At 41.8% G+C, this 22556-nt stretch overlaps 1 protein-coding gene across 1 annotated transcript in view; it reads left to right on the forward strand.

The window, feature by feature from the left end:
• LOC119044948 (plasma membrane ascorbate-dependent reductase CYBRD1) overlaps positions 1–10575 on the forward strand; it is a 31892-nt gene extending 21317 nt beyond the window's left edge. Inside the window, exons 3-4 of the mRNA XM_037139547.2 lie at positions 6325–6479; positions 7325–10575. Coding sequence (XP_036995442.2) covers positions 6325–6479; positions 7325–7625 — 456 coding nt within the window. The 3' untranslated portion in view covers positions 7626–10575. The remainder of the gene's footprint in view (positions 1–6324; positions 6480–7324) is intronic.
• The last annotated feature ends 11981 nt before the right edge of the window (positions 10576–22556 follow it).

The raw sequence follows: 22556 nt of genomic DNA on the forward strand, positions 1-22556 counted from the left end.
CTTGGTCAGACGGACTCAGGTGCATGGAATCCAGGTGCAGGGTTGGACCTAGTGGGCAACTCAGCAAGCAATCTCGGGGAAACAGCGAGGGAGCAGGGCTGCGGGTTGACTGTGGCCGTGCATAGGTGCTCAGACAGACAAGCAAGGGAGTGGGGGATTGGACGGGGACCCAGCCGGTCCCCATGGCAAGGAGGGCACCGCCATTTCCCTGCTCTGACCCCACCTCCACATACAGCCTCATAACCCAGCGACTCTGATTGGCCCAGCCCAGGTGAACCACCGAAGCCTCTGCTCCTCACCCAGCTGTGAGAAACAGCAGAGGGGGCCGCCATTTCCCCGCTGACCACGCCCCCACATACAGCATCACAAACCAGCGACCTGGGTGGCCAAGCCCTACTCCTCACACTTAAAGGGCGCGAACAGACCAAAAAATGGCTCAAGAAGATCTCAAAGCCCCAGAGCCTATAAATCTAAGCAATGAAGAGATAGCAAAACTCTCAGACGCACAGTTTAAAACACTGGTCATCAGGATCCTCACAGAACTGGTTGATTATAGCCACAAATTAGACAAATATATGAAGGCGAAACTAATTGAAATGAATGGAATTGCACAGGAAACCGACAGCAATGAAAAGGAAACTGGGACTCAAATCAATGGAGTGGACCAGAAGAAAGCAAATAATGGCCAAACAGAAAAGAGTCAAGAAGCAAGAATTCAAAGAAATGAGGAGAGTCTTAGGAACCTCCAGGACATCTTGAAACGCTCCAACATCCGAATTATAGGGGTACCAGAAAGGGGAAAGGCACAGCCACCAGTGGAAAACTTATTTGAACAAATAATAAAGGAGAATTTCCCCAATCTGGCAAAGGAAATAGACTTCCAGGAAATCCAGGAAGCTCAGAGAGTCCCAAAGAAGTTGGACCCAAGAAGGAACACACCAAGGCACATCATCATTATATTAGCCAAGATTAAAATGAAGTAGAGAATCCTGGAAGCAGCAAGAGATAAGGAGACAGTCACCTACAAAGGAGTTCCCATCAGACTGTCAGCAGATTTCTCAAAAGAGACCTTACAGGCAAGAAGGGGCTGGAAAGAGGTATTCCAAGTCATGAAATCCAAAGACCTACAACCAAGATTGCTCTATCCAGCAAAACTTTCATTTAGAATGGAAGGACAGATAAAGTGCTTCTCAGATAAGATCAAATTCAAGGAGTTCATCATCACCAAGCCCTTATATGAAATGTTAAAGGGACTTATCTAAGAAAAAAAAGTTAAAAAAACATGAACAGTGAAAGGACAGCAAACTCACAGTTATTAACAACCACACCTAAAACAAAAGCAAACTAAAAGGACAGCTAGATCAGGAGTGGAAACATAGAAATGATCTCAAGGAGGGTTAGCAACAGGGGAGTGGGAGGAGGAGAAGGGGGGAGAAGGTACAGAAAATAAGTAGCATAGACAGTAGATAGAAAATAGATGGGGGGCAAGAATAGCATGGGAAATATAGAATCTAAAGGAAATGAGACACATGGTCATAAACTAAAGGGGGGTAATGGTGGGGACGGTGGGGTAGGCTGGAGGGGAATGAAGGGGGGAATAGAACAACTGTAACAGCATAATCAATAAAAAAATTAAAAAAAAAGAATAACCACTTAGAATAAGTAGTAGAAACCATTTATAATATGGATTTAAAAAGCTATAAAGCACAGAAATAAAATGAGCAACAAGAATACAAGTTCTATGTGTAGAATATGTAAAATACAATAAAATTTTATTAAAAACAAGACATGACATGATTAGAGCAATGCCATGTTACTGAAAGAGAAAAAAATAAATATCTTTCCCTCTTCAATGAATATTTATGTTTAATATGAGTTTAATTTTTATCCCAGTGAAAGTCTTAAACTTTATACAGAAGAACAAATACCCAAGGATAGCCAGGAAAATTTTATAAAAGAAGTGAAAGGAGACTTGTCTTATTAAAAGCAACTTATTAACACAGGAAAAAACAAAATACATGCGTGGGAAGAACAGAGAGGACAGAAACAGTCCAAATGTGTGTGAGAGCTTTCTCTGTGATACAATGGCATTTAATTTTAGTGGGGAAAACATGCTTATTTAATAAATGTCACTGCCAAAATTGACAATCATTTTAGACAAAAAAAAAACAAACTCCAGATAGATTAAAGGTCTAAATATGAAGTAACCAAAGCCAATTAAAAGAGAAAAAGAGAATTAAGAGGCATCTAATCTGTATAATATGAGGTAGGGGAGGCCACACAGTTGACCCAAAATCCAGAGGATGTAAAGTGAAAAAGAAGACATAATGAACTACATAAAATTTTTTAAAAATTATATGTGACAAAGTCAGCAAAGTCAACAGAAACTGCACAAAGAGATATGGAAGCAATCATGTCATGTGCTAAGGGTTTATGTATTTAATGAACAGAACTCCTAAACATTAAAATAAAAGGGCAACCCAATAGAAAAGTGAATAAAAGATTTGGACAAGCAGTTTAAAGAAAAAAAATCAAATCACCAAGAGTGTGATGAAATGCCCAACCTCACCGAGAAATTAGGGAACTGGAAGTGAAAAATCATGCCCCCTCCCAGAGACTGACAGCTGTCATAGACAGGAGGCTCAGGGTCCTGCTTTACACTTGCTGATGGGGCATTGAATTGTCACAAAATTTTAGGGAAGTAGTTTATTAATATCTATTGATTTTTTAAAAAATGATGCTTACTTTTTGAACTAGCAGTCGCACATCTGTGGGGAGCAGAAATAAAGTACTGTCACATAAGGCTCTCTAAGGAGGGTATTTTGTGTAGTCAGAACATATAGTCAGGAAGTGAGAAGCAACCCAAATGTCCAAATAAGGGAATGAAAGAGTAAATAATCTGGTAAATCCATACTGTCAGCTATTGCACAGTTATTACAAAGAATGTCGCTCTATCTACTGATCAACAGTGAAATCTATGATGTGTGCTTCAGTGTGAAAAACCACTGAAGAACAATGTGTCTTAAAAATGTCATTTTGAGGAAAAAGAGGAAAGAAAAAAGGCAAAAGGCATCTATATGTGCAAATGAGTAAAGAAAGGTATGGGTGTATATACCAACCTGACAATATTGTGGGCATGGGTGGGACTGGCCGGGGCGGATTATTAATTTTTAAACTCCATGTTGTTTGATTTGAACATGTCACTCTTTTGTTTGAAATAGAAGTCACACATGTTGGTTAAAAAATCATACATACATAACTTCTTAAACTGAATTAAGCAAACGGTGGTCCCTTATCCCAGTTGTGAGCACCCGTGTGATGCTTGGTGCCTTCTGGCTGTTCTCTCAGGAGCCAGTGAGTGGCTTCCTGTGGTGGACCCTGGCAAGCAGAGTCCGCCTGTTGTGGCTGATGGTGAGAGTAAATGCACAGGTGACAATAATACTGAGGAGAAAAAGGGAACGGCACGGCTACTCCCTCAAAGGGACAGTGCCTATGGTGCCTCGGCCACTCCATCAAGAGGGGAGCGCCCTGACCCTTGCCTAGACAGGCTTTTATTGTTTTCCTGGGGTCTTGCATTCAGAGAAAGATTTATTATCTATTATATAGAATATTATTGTCTACATTTTAGGTACAGTCAAGAAAATGAAAATAACATGCAGAGGGGAATGGCGACGAGCTAATTAGCTCTGACCTTGGGAAAACTTACATAGGCTTTGGAAATTACCTGGAAGATAGACAATACACATTTGTTGTTTTAGACCAGGGTGTTGGAGTTTTAGCAAGAGCAAGCCATAACAGTCTGTATGCATTTTCTAGGCCTGACTCCCACAGGAAAACTTGGTTTGAAGGTCTGGCTCCTGCCCACCACTTCGCCTCTATAGGTTTTCCATACAGAGCTGAGTCACATTCGCCACACCAAAACAAACCGGTCCCCTACAGCTTCCTGCTGCTGTTCTGGAGAAAATGACTCTGTTCCAGCTTTCTTTTCTTATTGCACAAAAGCTGTTTTTAAGTGTTTGCATTGCTTGTCCACAGAAGTGACAGAACAGATTGCCCAAGTGTGCTAGCAAGAAATTAAATAAAAAAACATATCCTTACCCATTGGAAAGACACCACTTCGAAGCTTGCTTTCTTCACCTTTGATAGGAACCAGCTCTGTCCTTACTGCGATTTCCATAGATGCCTGCCTTCATGGTCTTATTTGCAAAACTACAAGCCTTAAAAATACACTTTTGACACATATGTGTTTCTATTAGATTTCTTAAGTTAAGGGGGGAAAGGGGAAGTGGTTTCTCTTTCCGAACGAGGGGCACTCTGAGTAGAAGTTGTCCCAGCTACCACTGTGGGTGCAGAGCAGGAAAGTGTACTCCGAGCAAGGGAAGCAGCTGCTTCTGGCTGATTTACAAAACCAGCAGCACCTGTGCTCAGCAACAGCAAGTCTAATTTTGTGCCCCTCAATCGTCCACATCTGTGGACGGTCGGGCTGGACTACCCCCTCAGCACGGCCCAGGGGTGCCTATCACGGGGTGTGACAAGCATGGGAGAGATTGTCCAGATCCATCCTCTCACCTTGGTGCTACTCGGTTTGGTTTAGCCACTGTGTGTAAAATCAGAATTTCACCTGCCAAAGGAAGCTAGTGTCCAGTTGTTTCAGCAAATAAAGGAAGGAGGGAAGGGGGCAGGCAAGCAGTAAAACAGTACAATTAAGAACAGGTGAAAGGTCTCCACACTTCCTCATGCATATCTGGATTATGAAGCATTTCAGTGTAGAATTCTTTTCTACTTGTAACACCTAGCCTCTGGGGCACTTTTAAAAAATAACAAAGTATTATATGTAACTTGAATACAATGTATATTAAAGTTATATATTATGATAAAATTGATTTCCATGATTCCACCATCCAACCTAATTTAGAAAACATTGAATCCCAACCCACCTTGATACCGCATCTCTCTACCTATCTCAACCTGTAGAGGTGACCATTTTCCTGAAGTTTTTTTTTCTCATTCTCTGTTTTTTCTTATCATTTTATTATGTACTGTGAATCCCTAAACAACATATCGCTTATGTTTGCCTTAGCTTTTCAAAGTTTCATATGTATTCTAATGCAACTATGTTTTAATTCTTCTACACCCTTTCTTTTCACTGTACTAATTCAATGATGTCATTTCCTTTAGCTCGTTTTGCTTTTATGCTCCATTGTATAAATATACCATCGATTTACTTATTCATTCTCCTGCTATTAGACACTTGGGCTATTTTCAATTATTTTCTGTCATAAGCAATGCTGCATTGGACATTCACATACATGTTTCCGGTTCTCCTGTATGCAAAGTTTTCTCTGGATATGTACTCAGGAGTGGAATTATCAACTCCACCTAAAAACTAATGCTAAATTGTTTTCCAGCCTGGTTGACCCCAATTATGTTCCTATCAGCAGTGCGTACGAGCTCCCATATGGTACATTCCTGCCAACATGTATCCTCTTCAAATGTTTTAATTATTGCCAAACTAGTGGGTATGGAATGATGCCTTCTTGTGGTTTTAATGTCTATTTTACTGAGTGCTCATATTTTCCTTCCAAGAAACAACTGTTCATGTCTTTGTCTATTTAAGAAATGAGTTTCTTTTTCTTTTTCTTAAAGATATGTAGGATTTCTATGTCAAATTCCTTTTTATGTATATGTATTTGCATGTACCTTCCAGTTTGAAACTTGTACTTTTTCTCTTTTACTAGCGTTTTTTAAAATAAAGTCTCAATTTTAGTAGAACAAATTAATTGTTTTCTTTTAAAGTCATATGTTTGTTTTGGTGACTTGTTTATGACTTGCAGTCAAACAGGGTGTGAGGGCCTGTCTCAGCCCTGCCAGGTCAGCAACTGTGAGGCGGGGCCCCCAAAGTGGGCTCTCCCCGGCCTGTTAGGTGACTCATGCAACTGATGTCTGAGAACCACTAGAATATCCCTAAGTAAAGAACTGAATAAATTATATAACATGCTTAAAATAGAGTATTAGCCATTAAAAAGAATCAACTAGATAATCATGTGCTGATCTGAGAAGATATCCAAACACACGAGATGCAAAACGAATGGGTATGGACACACACACACAGAGAACTTTTCTGGACAGACGCTTCAGAAGGTGGTAACCGGCGCTGCCGTGGAGCAGGACGGAACCAGAGAGGGGAAACTGACTTTCCCTTTATGCCCTTGGTTCTACATGGAATGTTTTCTCATTTTGCACATACTGCTTTTAAAATGATCATTTTAAAGTTACTGTAGTTAGTACGTAAAATTAAATAACCTTTGCATTTTGAATATCCAGCTTCTCCTAGGCTTTCTCGTCTTCCTGCTTCCGTTTGCCCCACCGTCCCTCCGAGCGCTTCTCATGCCCATACATGTTTATTGTGGAATCTTCATCTTTGGAACAGTGATCGCAACGGTGCTGATGGGACTGACCGAGAAACTGTTATTTTCCCTGTAAGTGACATAGTTTTCCTAATTGTATACTGAAGCCATAAAATATTAAGTACATGTTCATTGGAAAAAGGCAATAAAATATAACAAAAATTTTTAAATGTTGAACACTAAAAGTTTTAAATATTTACTCTTAAAACATTTATTATATTCTGTGTAATACCATATAGCATTGTATGTAATATTATACAATTTATTATATTAGACAATCAATATTGCTAAATGCTTGAAGGAGGGCTGAATGGCCTAACAAATTGTACTGCTCTGAAAACAGCTATTGACATCATTCATGCCCTTATAGTCTTTTTGATGTGCATGTTTTTATTCATTGGAATTATGGTGTATGTACATTTTCATATCATCCTCTTTCCATTACACTTTTTTTTTTCATTTACTGATTTCAGAGAGAGGGGAAGGGTGGGAGAAAGAGAGGGAGAGAAACACTGATGTGAGAAAGAAACATTGATCAGTTGCCTCCTGCATGTGGTCCAACCGGGGACCAAACCTGTAACCCAGCCATGTGCCCCTGACCAGGAATCGAACCCATGACCTTTTGGTCTACAGGACAACATCCAACCAACTGAGCCACTCCAGCCAGGGCGATCCTTTTTTTCATTTTTTAAGTAATACAAGTGCTCCAGATACTATGTTATTTTCATACCAGGGATTTTTTAAACAATTGTATACTCTTCCATGGAGTGAATTATAGCACAAATTCCTCCTTGATATCAAGCTTTAAGGGAATTGCACTGAAGCTATACCAGTGTGCATTTTGAGCAGATAAATTCAGAACTGTCTGGCACATTGCTGTCTCACTATTTGTAATTGGACACTCTCTTTATTTGTAGGAACAATCCTGCCTACAGTTCATTGCCACCAGAAGGCGTTTTTGTCAATGTCCTCGGCTTTCTGGTTCTGGTCTTTGGAGGCCTCATTTGTTGGATAGTCACCAGACCACAGTGGAAACGTCCTAAAGAACCAGATCTGACCATCCTTCAGCCCAATGGGGGCACTTGCGAGCGAGTGGAAGGCTCCATGGCAATCAACTTTGGCGAGATGGACAAATCCAACTCCGAGTTAAATGATGAAACAGCAGCGAGGAAAAGGAATGTGGCCCTCGAGGAGGCTACTCAGAGATCCACCATGTAAAATGTTGCAGAGGTGTGACCAGGGGACTTCGCTAAACTCGCTCTATGGTTTAGCTTGTCCTGTTTAGCCATAAAATGATTACGCTTCATAGAGTTAATGTTTGTGTTAATCCTGAAGTAGGATTTATTGAAAGAGTGTCTGAGTGAGGCCTGCGAACTTGCCTGGACTGGAAAGGAGATGGTGGATGTAAATGATCGCAGCTGTGAACTGTGGTTCTGTTACCTCTTGTTGAGGACCAAAGCATCCTGTGCCTTGCAGAGAACAGATGCTCAAACTGCGTCGGTTTGTTAGTCAACCTGAAAACCTGGCAGCCCTGGAAGTTTTTCTAAAACTCAACTTCGTCCCAAGGCTTCCCTGGGGTTTGCCATATTTTATCATCCATTTCCAGACTTAATTAGAATGGGAATATGCCTGTATTCTTAAGCAGCATAAACTGTTCTAAAAATCTCTAAGAGCACTTTCCTCAAGTTCCTATTTCTATTTTTTAAAAGTACTTGCATGGCACTTGTTATGTGCCAGGCACTACTCTAAGCGCTTTGCAAATCTTAGCTTATTCAGTCCCCAGATGAACCTTAAGAGGTAGGAGCTATTATTATCTCTACTTTACGGATGAGAGATCTGAAGCTTGAACAGTTGGTAACTTGCCTCAAAGTCCTAACTGGTGGAACTGGGATTCAAAACCTGCCAGTCTGGCTCCTCAGTCTATGAGTCTAACCACTCCACCAGGCTATTTTTTCTATTTTATACTAATTTGCACTTACTTTGACCCTCCCCTGAATAGATTTCAGTTGCTGGCATGCAGTGGAGTCATTAATGTTAACCTTTTTGGCCTTTTTTCTTAGGGCAGGCCCCTCAGATAACCAAGGAGATAGGTCCCAGGCACCTTCCACTGCCTGCGTTGCGAGCCGTGGCCTGCCTTGGTGCCCTTTGGGCGGCATCAAGTTGTGTCTTGATGACAAAGAACATTTATAGATTTCAGAATAATCAGTCACAATTTTTGTTCTTCGTGATCTCAGCTGCTGAACAGTTTTGGGTTTGAAGATAGGAGAGGCTTACCTCATGGTCTGCCCTTCCTGGAGGCAATATCTAGGGGGCGCCCCAGATCTGCGGGGTGGATTTTAGGGGATATCTTGAGCTCTGTGTTCTCAGTAGTGAATTGAGACTCAGAGGTGACAGCTTTTGTGCATGGAGACCTCTCCGGGCTGACTTAAATTCCAACCTGGAATAGTGCCTTGCTGAAATAATGTTTTTCATTTTGGGATCAATTTTTGGTTTCCCTGCATTTTGAAAATGGGGCATTTTAATGTGGATAAACACCTTATACTTTTACGCCAAACACATTTGAATTTTTTGGTGTCTAGTGGATTTCCTTTTAGGATAACTGGCAATTCCTTCCATAGATTGCATATTGAATATACTTCCTCACACCCCGTAAGCTTCATGGATAACCATTCAAGAGTCCCTAACTGAAACACTGTTTTCTTCTTACATGATCCTATTTCCAGAATTGGTAGTAGTAGTCAGAAGAACTGTCAGTGCCCAGCTCAATGCCTGGCAAATAGTAGGCACAAATTCCATTTAATAGTAAAGCATACTACAATTTTGGTGCTAAGTAGGAGTAATTCCATTGTCACACACAAACATTTGGTAAATGGACGTTTCATGACATAGTGAGGCACAGAGTTCCAGGAGTTTTTGTGGGGATGGGGTCAGTGACAGCCTCAAAAATTCACACTTCCATTCCATTTTATACAGGCCAAGAAAGGCCATCAGTGGAGTGTTAATATGGACTTGGTGCTTTAATATTCTGCTCCATTGCCAAGTGTTCGAGTACCCTGCATCTCAGCCCTTCAGCTTACCTTCCCTGTGGGCTAATGTTAGGGTAATCGTACAGATATCACAGGATCGTTTCTCTCTTTCTCAGCCTCTGGGAAAATAATGCACAATCAAATATACCCAGAACAACTTTCTGTTTGAGGCTTCTTTCACTGGGGGTTCTATTCTAAAGATAATTGTTCCTTTACTTTTCAAAAGCTAACATTTGCTTCCTAAAGCATCTCTCCCCAAAATATCTTATTAAAAAGCCCACGGAAAGAATAGGGGAGAAGAAAGCCTTAAGTATCAATTGCAAACCAATGACTGAAATCTCCACAAATACTTACAGTTTATATCATCTGCAGAGATTGAGCTGGCTTGGCTTACCCCATAATCTAATTTTAGGGCAAAAAAGCTTTATTTGAACGCTCATGTAAATTGACACTAACGCCTTTTCTCTGGAAGGGTTTCTTCCTGAGAAATTAGAATATACGTTTTGATTTAATGTTATCAAAAGTGTACAGCTTCCTACGCGCCTTGTGTCAAACGGAGTCCACCCGCCGAGGTACTTTCTTTCCTTTCTTTGTGTGGTTTCATTTCAGTTGTGACGATGAGAAACAGCATCTCAGACCTTATGATCAAATGACAAAGAAGGCGATCACAGCTTTTAAGGGCTACTGACAGGTGGATTCTGTTTCTAGAATAAAGAGGATGTCTTACTTTTAATTAGGCTACTTTCCCCGCTGAGTTGGAAATTCCAGTTGCAATACCAGTTGACCACAGCCACCAAATCTAAAAGCTCAAAGAAGTAGAGGTTTATGCTAATTTTATTGCCACATGATAGAATATTTATCTTGGCCTGTCCTTTCTTCAGATGATTCCAACAGGAAGTTGTAACTGCTATGTCTTAGAGCGGCACATAGAAAAGTATAGAAGAAAGACAACTATTATTCTTTATTCTTTATAAGGTACCTGGAAAAGATTTGTATGTTCGAATTTGTCTTTTTATCTCAGCACATTTATGGAAAAATATTAAATATTCCTGAATATTTTAAAATATTGTAGAAGAAAATATGCACCTATTTTTTCTTGACTTGTTTTTATATAGCAATAAAATTATATAGCAATAAAATAATAAAATTATTTTGCAACCTATTTGTCTGTGATATCAATTTGTTCAGGCTAGCAGGAGTAGGCATTGTTCTAAAAGTTTCTTTCCCATGGGAAATTTTTGTAAGCTCTTTTATTGTAGATGCTGTCACATTCCTCTCCACAGTGTGCCCCGAGTGCCATACTTTTGCATGACAAGAAGGGTTAGGAGACCATTTCAAAGCTGCCGTATGTATGTCCTGCATCCAGGATGTGAACTGCAGCCACGCTCAGTGTGAAGGGCAGTCACTGATGTAGGCGGCCCAGCAGGCACAGCTGGAGCTAGAAAAGCATGGAAGAAGAACCTGTTAAGTGCTGGTTATTACAAAACTCTGTGTCACTAGTTCCTTGTCCTTGAGAAAGTACATAGTTAATAATGGACAAATTGTTGGGATTTCTATTTCCCAAATAAGAAAGATCATTAGCACCCAAGTAGTGCCTGCACTCATCCAATCTTAATTTAACCTCTCATTTAGGCTTTTTTTCACTGACTCTCTGTCTCCTGGAAAGTGTTAATGGTATTTTATATAGCAACGCCATGATGTATATAACATACGTCCTATTGTTTCCACAGAGTTGTAATATTGTATGTGAATTAAATTTTAATGTTATATTTTGTCACTGTTTTATATAATTAATCCCAGGGGTCTTTAATTTCACTTCAGACCTTAATTGGCAAGTACTTTTGACACTTCATAAATACATGGCTCAAGTACATTGCCATATCATTTTACACTGTATTAGCTCATTTAATATGCAGTTGTCCCAGTGCCCATGATGCTCTAGCCCCTCTGAGGCAGCTCTGTTTTACGGACTACATGCTACCTGTATCTCAGCCATAATTGATTGGATGAGGGTGGGAGAGGACATGTCACCCACATACACCCTCACCACGGCTGGTAAGTCGGCCTGGCATGGAAAGAAGGTGTCTTCTCATTTCGCTTCAGATTGAGGAATAAGTGTAACAGGGTGCAGTCAAGGGGGGCCCCCAAATAGGGATTTGTAATGGGGTCCAAAACCCAGGGTGTCCAGGAAATGTTAGAGGAAAAAATATATATGATGTCCTCACCCCCACCAGCCTGAGCTGGGGGATGGGACACATGGAGCAGGGCCATTGAGAGCAGTTTTGCATAGCAACAGCTTTGCAGATAACCTTTGGCATGGTCATTTAACATATCTACAACCTTTAACTGGTTTTATAGGTATGTTAAGTAGCTGTGGCCATGCTTTGAGCCAGGGGGATGGGAGTGACTTCAACCCAGGATATAACTGGGAAGCAACTTTCCCTGGTTACAGAGCCTGCGTGAGAGCTTGGAGGTGATTGGCTCCATTGCATGGGGCCATGCCTGCCCAGACTTACTATGGCAGCCCAGTAAAGCCCAAAGAATACAGGAATGCTGGCAGGTGTAACTGATCGTGGGAGAAGTTGGAAATGGGGCTGCAGAGGAAGATTGGTACAGGGATTTAAACCCAGAAGTGGCAGCCATGACAGGCAGGACTGCGAGGCTGTGGCAGAAGAGGGGAATCACCAGTTGGCTTGGGCAGAGGTTGGGACCACATGGCTTTGGGTTGCTCCCCTTTTGCCACATGGCTTAGGAAGCAGGAGAGACTTTGCCTGGAAGAAAAGGGGTGAAAGGACTCTTGCTGGTGGGCCATGAGAGGGTGCCACATGGCTTTGGATTAACTGGAGATTGTGGCACCTACATAGCTGGTAGTGCCAGAAGCCTGAATCACCAACTTCTGGACTTCTTTTCCTGAGATAAGTACCCCGGACTAGGGCAGAGGGAGAAGGAAGGACTGTGTGCATCTGTGGGAATTCTAAAGGACATTAGTATTTTAATGAAGACATTAAGTCATTACTCTAAGTCTATAACTTTTAAATAAATAATTCCTTTCCTTTTCAACAGTCTCTGGTACTGAGAGATGTCTTTCCTCTGGCAGCGGGCAAAGTGAACCTAGTGGGTAGGGGGACCCCTGGAGAAAAGAAGGGGGGTCCTTTTGATAATAGTATATTGTTTGTCCCCCACACACACCTGGTCTGTTCTGTAACATAAGGATTTCAGAGGAATTTGGTTCTCTCTCTTCTGGGAACTTGAATGGGGAAAGACTTCAAGAATGAGTTAGTGAGAACAGATGCTAGATGAATGCCTGAGATAGGAGCCACAAGGGAGAGTCTAATTTAGGGACCAGGAAACTGTCTCCAAAAAGCCAAATAGGTTTTGTGAACCACACGGTTTCTGCTACAACTACTCAACCCTACCTTTGCAGCTAAAAGAGGCCACAGACAATAGCAAACGAATCAGTATGACTGTGTTCCCATAAAGCCGTGTTTGTGAAAACCGTGGGAGGCCACATTTGGCTTGCTACCTCACAACACAAGTGGTCTAAAATAATGGGCCAAAGTTTGCCAGTCCCTGGCCTGGACTATGAGGTTTGGCCATGATACTTCATGGCAGGCTGAACTGATGAGAAATCAAGAACCAGGTGGTAAAGAGAAACTACGATGGTAGAGAGGAAGAACTGGTAGCTGGCGACAGGAAACACAAGAGAAGAGTGTAGCAGTGTTGGGAAGGGTGGCCAACCCAAATGGATGGCGGGCACTGGAGTGAAGATCCATGGAATTCTACTGAGGATTCCTCAGGGCTGGGAGATCTCTGTCTCCTCTTTGGCCCTAAATAAAACCCAGTGATTTAAATGCCATTAACGCTACCTTGTGAAGAAGAAGAAGGGAACTCAGGTTCAGAGAGGTCCAGTGTTTGCCCAAGTGCCCAGGTGGTAAGCAGCAGTCAAAACAGACACCCAGCTCTACTGACTCTTAAATTCAGGACGCTCCCTACATCAAAGCAACACTTCAGTGCCCTTGGAAACGTGCTGCCTAACACACCACACCCTGTGACCCGAAGAGCGAAGATTGCTTTTGTAAGATAAACAACCATCTATTCATTTGTAAATTTTAAACATCTTTAATAAGGCATACAATCTGTGCTTTAAATGGAAGTTTGGGTACCAAATCCCTGCGGTAATCTCCGAAGACGGCCATCAGCAGTTTCCCTCTCCCTGCGTTCGCCCTCCTAGCGGGGGTGGCGTCTCTGTCCTCTTTCGTGGAATCTGGCCTGGCCTCGCGGCTTCCTTTAAGTAATGGAATGTAGGAGTGACATCCTGAGAGTCTTTCCACACCATAACAGAACTTACAGATTCTCTTTCCTTCTCTTGGTCTAGCCATCATGCTGTTGAGGAAGTCTAGAAAAGGCCACTTGAAGAAAGACAGTGAACAATAATAAATGGTCGTAATTTTAGACCACTGTGTTTTGAGGTGGTTTGTTATGCAGCAAAGGATCTGTCACACAATTCTTATTTAAAAGATTAAAATGGGTGTAGACTAAATAGGAAGTGTTTTCCAGGGTATTTCTACTACATTTTCCTTAGGGTATGTGGGGTTTTTTTTTCTTTGTTGAAAAAAGGGTTTGGAAAACACAGAGTTAAACAATCTTTTCAATGTACGACTTGCATGTACCTTTTCCCCCATATCTTATTACGAACATTCTAAAACATACAGAAAAGCCGAAAAATTAGAACGAACGTGTGCACACTTGCCACCTAGAGCCTGTCATTAACAATTTGTTATCTTTATTTTATCACATTTCTGTCCATTCCTTGATTCATCAAATACTCCTTAAATTTCTGACACACTTCAAAATGTTGCAAACCAGAACATTTTTTACTTTGTTCAATATTCTAGGAAAAACCATTCGATAGGGTATCATTAAATATGTCATATATGATCTTCATCAGGTTGTGGAGTTTTAATTAGCTAGTTTTTTTTTTTAATCATGAGTGAAATTATTAAATGGTGTCAAATGATTTTTCTGCATCTGCTGATATAATTATATTGGTTTGTCTGCTGAATCCTGTGAACAGGGGAGTACGTTGATCAATGTATGAATATTAAACCAGCTTGGCGCTCCCGGGACTCACCGCGGTAGGCCGCGACGCACTGCCCTTTCTGCACACGTGCCGCTGCAGGGGGTCGGCTGACTGCGTTACGGATTTTTACTTCTTTGCCCACAGAGATATTGATTTGAAATTTCCTTTTCTATAAGAGTTTTGTCAGGTTTTACTAGCAGTTAAAGTTCGCTTCACCAAAAGTTGTTGGGATGTGTTCCCTCCTCTATTTTCTAAAATAATTTAATACTGCCATTATTGCTTCTTGAAGTTTGATAGAATTTGTCATTTAATCATCTCTACTTAAAGAGGAAGAGCAGGGAAATCATCCCAACCTGAGTTTTCTTTATAGGGAAGGTTTTGATAATGTTTTTGATAATGAATCTAATTTCTTTAAAAGTTATAGGGCTATTCAGATAATCTGTTTCTTCTTATGTTAGTTTTGGTAAATCGTATTTTTCAAAGAATTTTTTTCAACTAAGTGGCTTTGGAGAAACCAGGGTCTTCCCCCAGCAAAAAATAAATAAATAAAAGGTAAACATGGAAATGTATTCAGTGCCATTCCTGTCTTTCAACTGACTGTTCTACTCTAATTTCTTTTTTCCAGTGTCTTCAGGTAGTTTTTAAAAAATATTTCTTTCGGCCCTGGCTGGTGTAGCTCAGTGGATTGAGCGCAGGCCCGTGAACCAGAAGATCGTGGTTGGATTCCCAGTCAGGGCACATACCTGGGTTGCAGGCCAGTTCCCAGCAGGGGACACAGGAGAGGCAACCATACATTGATATTTATCTCCCTCTCTCCTTCCCTTCCACTCTAAAGATAAATAAATAAAGTCTTTAAAAATATTTCTTTCAGAATTATGGGTTATTAACTATGAAAAGGTTTGTCCAATATAAGCTACTCTTCTCTTACTGGAAGCCAGAACTTGCATCTTTGAGATACAGAATATAGTACTAATTTATTTTGACCAGAGAGGGTTTTTTTTCAATGGAACAGCTGCAGAATGATGGCTTTGCTTTGGAAACCCTGATCAAAAGACAGCCTCTCTGAAGGTGCTCTTACAACTCCTCACCAGGCACAGACCTTGCTTATTATCCACTTAGATTTTCTGCTCACCTTATTAAATGCTGTATAAAACACTGTAGCTTTAAACACCTTGCAAAATCCTCAGGCAAGGGAAGCAAAAGAAAAAATAAACAAATGGGACTACATCAAACTAAAAAGTTTTTGCCAGCAAATGAAACCATTAACAAAATAAAAAGCTGAATGGGAGAACATATTCACTGATACATCTGGTAAGAGGCTAATATTCAGAATTTATAAAGAACTTATAAAAGTCAACACCAAAAAACCCCAAATCATACAATTTTTAAAAATGGGGAAAGGCCCTGATTAGACACTTCTCTGAAGAGGACGTACAGAGGACCAATAGGCATATGAAAAGATGCTCAGCATCACTAATCATCAGAGAGATGCAAATTAAAACCACAATGAGGTGTCCCCTCACACCTGTCAGAATGGCCTTCATCAGTAAATCAACAAACAACAAGTGCTGCCCACAGATTTTTTTGGTGTTTCTCCCGACAAAAAAGCAGAGCCTGACTCCCCTTCCCTGGAACAGCGGTTAGCCGGCTGTAGCTACCTGCTTCTGACTAACAGGACACGGCAGAGGTGATGCTGTGTGACTTCTCAGACGAGTTCTCAAAAGGGAAGACAGCTGTTGACGGGTTTCATTCTCTCTTGGGGTGTTTGCCTTGGGAATCCAGCCAGCATTTTGGGAGGAAGCCAGCAGCTGCATGGGCAACCCCCACTGAGGTGCTGGTTCACAGCCAACACCAACCAGCAACCCGTGGGTAAGGGAGCTTTCAGATGCCTGCGGCCACCCCAGGGGATGCCCCACGGAGCTGAGGCAAACGGTTCGCCAAGCTCTGCTCAAGTTACAAATTCATCAGAAAAATAAGTGCAGCCATTGCTTTAAAGCACTACATTTTGTGGTGCTTTTTATGCAGCCACAGATAACCAGTTGTTGCTATGCAAATGTCTACCAGAAATATCCATATATCTAAATAAAATCTGTAACAGTTACAACATTTTACACATTATAAATTTGTTACTTTATGGCCCTCAGATTTATCGCTTACTGGCTCCGGGTCATTCAGTGAGTCAGTCTCCTGAGCGTCAGCTGCTGCAGCTGCAAGATAGAGATAGAAATACTTGGCTTTAAAATATGTCACTTGTGAAGATTATGTCGCAACGAGGAAAATGATGATATATTGACAGTTATAAAACTAGACACAAATGATTACAAGTGTAAAAATGTGAGGATATGAGGATAGATGAATTAGATTCATAAATTAGAAGTAATCTTTCCTTCCATTCTCCAAATTTATGTAAGATTATTTACTTTAGTAATAATAAGAAAGTAAGTTTAAAATCCTATTGTGCCCTTCCAGCTCAAACCCAGTGAGTGGGTGGGGGATGGTTTCTTCTCACTGACCCCCCCCACCCCCTGCTGGCTGGAGCAGGTAGTGGCTTCGAACTGAAACGGACCGAACAGCGTCCTGTTGCTTGGTGTCTAGGGGTCAACTGAGGATTGGCTCCAGAACTCGGACTTCCTGCCTCCCCAGCCAGCACGGCGTTCCCTCACACTGCAGCTTCGCAAGGCTAGTTAGTTCTCTCCTCTAACGCACTAACCCTTAACCTCAATGTCACGTTAAATCCCTGTTAAATAACCAGAAGTCTCAGCTACCTGAGCTTAGAGGTCATGTCATCCGGGGGTCGGTCCACAGGCACAGGTTGGAAACCTGCCACCACCACACACTGTCTGGGCGCTCTGTGGATGTAAGTAAGGATTGTGAGAGAAGCTCATCCTGGATTACATGGGTGGGCCCTAAATGCAGTGACTAGTGTCCTTATGAAAAAGGAAGACACACAGAGAGCCGAAGGCCATGTGAAGTGGGAGGCAGAGATTGGAGTTATGTAGCCACAGACCATGAGTGTCTGGAGCCGCCAGAAGCTACAAGAAGCAAGGAACAGATTCTCCTTCAGAGCCTCGGGTGGGGTGTGTGTGTGTGTGGGGGGGGGAGCACAGCCCCGAGGCTCCCTTGACTCGGCCTCCCAGTTGGCCTCCCAGACCTGAGAACCGGGCGAGGGTGCCTGCCTTTCTGTCAGCTAAGCCACCGGGAGCTGTCGTTCAATGGAGCAGCCCCATGAAACAGGCGCAGTGGGTGGACCGCACAATCGCAACACGGGGAAAAAGTCAAGGCACAAAAAAGCAACACTTAAAGTCTTAAGAACATGAAACTGATACTTTATATTGTTTATGGATACACATTTATTGATCAAAGTATTAAGAAATAAGTGGGGATGGTCAACAGCAAACCAAGGGAAGTGAAGGGAAGGAAGGACACGCAGCAAGGGGACGCAGAGGGCGTCACCTGCATTGGTGACATTGCATTTCTTAGCGCTGAGTGACAGGGCCGAGCATGACCGATATCGCATTTTCCTACCACTGTGTATGACCTTTTCCACAACAATTAAATTTAAAATAACATTTAAAAAAAAAAAGGAAGTACTAAGCCCTGGCTGGTGTAGCTCAGTGGATTGAGCACGGGCCTGCGAACCAGACAATCGCGGTTCAATTCCCAGTCAGGGCACATGCCTGGGTTGCAGACCAGTTCCCTGCAGGCCAGTTCCCAGCAGGGGACCTATGAAAGGCAACCATACATTGATGTTTCTCTCCCTCTCTCCTTCCGAAGATAAATAAATAAAATATTTTAAAAAAAGGAAGTACTGATAGCATTTTGAAGTGGGGACAGCATTCTTTCTTCCACACGGGACGGCCTTTCGAATGTCAGCTGAAGCAACTGACTCGGTGCACGTGTAGCTCCCGATCCTTACTTAACAAGCTGATGAAAATCGCTTTGTTAATATGCAGTATTCTGATGGTGGTTATAAATAATTCCAACAGTAACCTTTTTCATCGGAGAAACACCTGTACAGTGCCGACTCTGATTACTCCCTGTGGATACTGCTTAGCTAAAAATTAATATATCATACTTTTCAGAATGACAGACTGTGGGCTGGAATAAGAGAAAACAGTAATTTATAAGATGGAGTAATTACTGGAGGATCCAGGTACTATTTACTGATTTCTTTGTTCTCAAGCCAACAAAATTATTCAGTCCACCTTCCCAGAGTCCTTTATTAGCCTTAATCTTAGGTTGTCTATCAAAAACAATACTGTTGTGGATTAATAAACGCCACAAACCCGTAATAAGCTGCTCAGGCCCTTGGTCTTAGAAGGTAATAAGTGAGCTCAGCTGAAGCATTATCAAAGTGTGACTGATGACTGGGCTGTGGGGCACGTGCCCCCTGGGCGGGGCGGAGGCCGACCCCCTGGCTGCACCATCTGGAATATCCACGAGGTGGCAGCAACTCCACGGCTACCAACCAGTGTCCTCCAAGGGCAACCAAGGTTGTCCTCCGACCTACTCATTACAAAAGGGCGGCTGTAGTTTCAAAGTGAATGTGGTTGTTTCTTTTGGTGCTGGGATTTAGAAAACATTGTGACTATTTTCAGTGGAAAGTTATTTGGGTTCAATCACAACTACTGTGAAAAATAATTTAATATCGGGTATAAGCAACCTTCCAATCTTATGCCCACCCTCCCTCTTTCTGGTACACTCGGTGAAACACTTCATTTTAAAGACATGCCTAGTTCCCAAAGTGCCACAGGCATGTGAATAATTTTAGTTAATAAGACGTACATTTATGTTGTGAAGGTGCAGTGGGAGCCAACGTCTACAGGATTCAGAGAAACACTTCCCAACAATTTGCATTTTACAGAGGGGAAGAATCGTTTGACAGCAGGTAAATTACAGCTGGTTCCCTCGGTCTCTCCTTGCGGGCACTGTTGCTGAAGTCCAGATCCCGCTGGGATGACCCATCAAGTCTCTGCTCGGCTCACTCCGTCTGCAGCGTCCAGACTGGGGGGCTCTGAGCCGTGAGCACCCCAGCTCCCCAAGGGCTGCCCAGGCGGTGGTTGGTCCTTGTTTCTGAGCTGACACCGCCTGCTTTTCCATGTAAAGAGAGACTGCCTCACATCCCTCGGGTGTAAACGTTCTAAGCAGGCTCAGGATGTGTAAAGAGAAAAAACCATGAATTAGAAAAATGAACGTAAACGTGGCATACTAGAAAGATCGCTGCCGTTGGCGCCTGAGAACCGGATGCGAGCCCCTTCCCCAGGGCCTGTGGGCCTGCGACGGCTCCCCTGTGGACTGAAGAACGCCTCTGGTACTGACCACCGGTCACTGTGAGACGCAAATGGAGCAAATCATCTAGATGCTCGGTAAGTGTGTGTTGGATATTGTTAAACGAAATGATGGCAAGAGGACTTGAAAAACCATGCTTTAAAACAACCCCAAATATATGAGCACAGTGTTTCATAACCACAGCAATGTGCTAATAATTTTTAGAAATGAGCTATGAATATGCTTCCATCCACATTGACCAGTGGCCCTGAACTCTAAGAAGCTTTTAAAAATGCCCAGTGCCCAGGGTTTTCGGGGTGGAAAGCTGTCGTCGTTTCTACGTTGTCCTTTGGTCGGTTTAAGCTCACTGGGAGCTATTAACAAGCGCCAGGACTGAGAGCCAGCGCTCTAGTGCAAAAGGGAGTTAGCGTCATTATCGAATACATCTACCACTGAATCGGAGTAAAAATCAGTATCTGGTTGAAAAGAACTTCAACTATTTATGGCCAGAAATACAGGGTGTGTCTGAATCACTATTGTTTATTATGAAACACACTCTTTTCTTCTCTTTCATCAAACAAAATATTGTTTGATGCCGAAAATGTGAACAGCGCAGTAGTACTTGGTGAAGACAAATCCTCAACTCAGGCATGTGCCCTGACTGGGAATCAAACCAGCAACGTTTTGCTTTGGGGAATGTTGTCCAATATCTACTTTCAATAATGTATTTATTCAAGCCACTTCATTTGGACTTTGCTTTTGAAAGAAACATTTTTTTCTCTTTATTTTTTAGTACTTGCTCTAATTTCCAGGCGACTGCAAGTAGCTTATCTTTCAGAATTTATAATTACATGAAAGAGAAAACTCAAGGTTTTATAGCTGAGACTGAGGACATATCACGAATCCCAGGCGTGAATAAAGCAGACCCTTCCATCTATTTATCAATGGAATCTTTCCACTCTGAAATGCAGAGAACATCTTAGTAATTGGTGGGGGTTCCAGGAAACATGACATTTTTTTGACCAGAAAAAAATTAAATAAACAAGTATTTCACAGTTTTTGTTTTAGCAGGGTAAGGTAACCTACCAACTACTTTGAATACTGACAACATGTAGCATTTAAACAACTTTATTACAAGAGACCAATGCATACTCATTGTAGAAAATTTGGACAAGTTAAAAAGTATTAAAAAAATTCTTAAATCCCTTCACCCAGAGACAACCTTTGTTAATAATCTATCACAGGTATCCCCAAGGACCTTAGTAAATTAGGAATATCCTCCTTTCCTCTCTGGCTCATAAATCTACTTCCAGGCAGAAATCTTGTCCAGTTTTCCTGCTCCTTATCCGAAGAAGTCGACATAGTGAATCCGAGACACTTTAAAAACTATTGCTCCCTCGCATCCTCTGTATGTTCTATTTGGGGAACATTATTACTAAATCATCTAAAATTTTATGATCTTTATTTTCATAGTGAAATTATTCCACTTGTTTCCACAAGTGGAAATTTAATTGTTTAATGCTTTCTAGCTTTTTCCCAGCCCCCCTCAGCAACCCTTAGTAAGTTGGCAGCCCGCCTCATGCCAAACTAACTACGTTAACCCCTGCACGCCAGCTCACACACTGCGTTCAGTCGGCTGAAACACCACAGGACGCTGCAGAATAATCACTAGAACCATAATTTGATCAGTGCTTCAGGCTTTACAATAGGTACATATACAGACATTTCAAATATGCTTTATGATGTTGTCACCATAGCAACGCTGTGAAACATTAATTTTATCACTGTTTTATAAGTGACAAAACTGATGTTCAAAAACGTTAAGTGATTTCCTAAAAATTTTACATTCAGGGAGTGGCAGAACTGAGAAAATGGTACTTTTTTTGATTTTCTACTACTGACCAATTTTTGTTCTTAATTTTCTGATTAAACTGTTCAGAATAAAAAAGCCTTCATTTAAAAAATATGAGATACAAATATGCAGCTGTTCATGCTTCCTGACGTGCTGTAGTAAATTCCTTTGTTTCTGACAGTAAAGTAAATAAGATACATGTGGAACTCTGCACTGCCTTTTCAGGTTTTCTGTAAATCTAAACTGTTCTTTAAAACTTTATTTAAATGTAAAAAGGAAAATCTTACAAAATTACATATGAGTCAAAATATCTTTTATACAAATAGTTCTTTCTAAATTTCCATTTCTGCCTTGACTGCTGTATAATTAATTCTGTGATGTTCTGTAACCAGACCTCTGGGTGACACTCACGATTAGAGGGCTGAGATCTTCCAGCCAGGAGACCACACCCTGCATAAGCCAGTCTTCCTGTGAAATGAGGCACTTTTCCACTGTGGCCAAAGACGCATTTCCCCTCTGGGTTTCAGCCCAGAAAGGGGCCGGCATTCGTACATCCAATTTTTCCCCTCCAGCAGAAAAGCTTTCCTATGATTGACTCAGAGCCATGGGTGAACTTCAGTCACCGCTCGGCAGTCCCGTGTCCCCTCCCAGTGCAAGATCCCTCAGTGTGGCCTCGGTCTTCTCTGGAAGGTCACAACAACCATTAGCTGGTGACTCTTCTGGGAGAAATGGGGCCTGAGCACACCATCCGATCACTCTGCCTTCCTGTGGCATTGTGCTTAGAGTCACGTTTCTTTTAGAGTAACAAAATGTGGTTAGCAATCTTTTTTTGCTAAAGAGGACTCCATCTTTGCCCACTGTTTTCCTTTTCATCTTCCATCTTCCGAGGATGCATCTGCCAGAGGGGTTCTTGGGGAACTTGA

This window comes from Artibeus jamaicensis, unplaced genomic scaffold (assembly GCF_021234435.1).
Source record: "Artibeus jamaicensis isolate MK-2021 breed Jamaican fruit bat unplaced genomic scaffold, CSHL_Jam_final contig_391, whole genome shotgun sequence".
Classification (NCBI taxonomy): domain Eukaryota; kingdom Metazoa; phylum Chordata; class Mammalia; order Chiroptera; family Phyllostomidae; genus Artibeus; species Artibeus jamaicensis.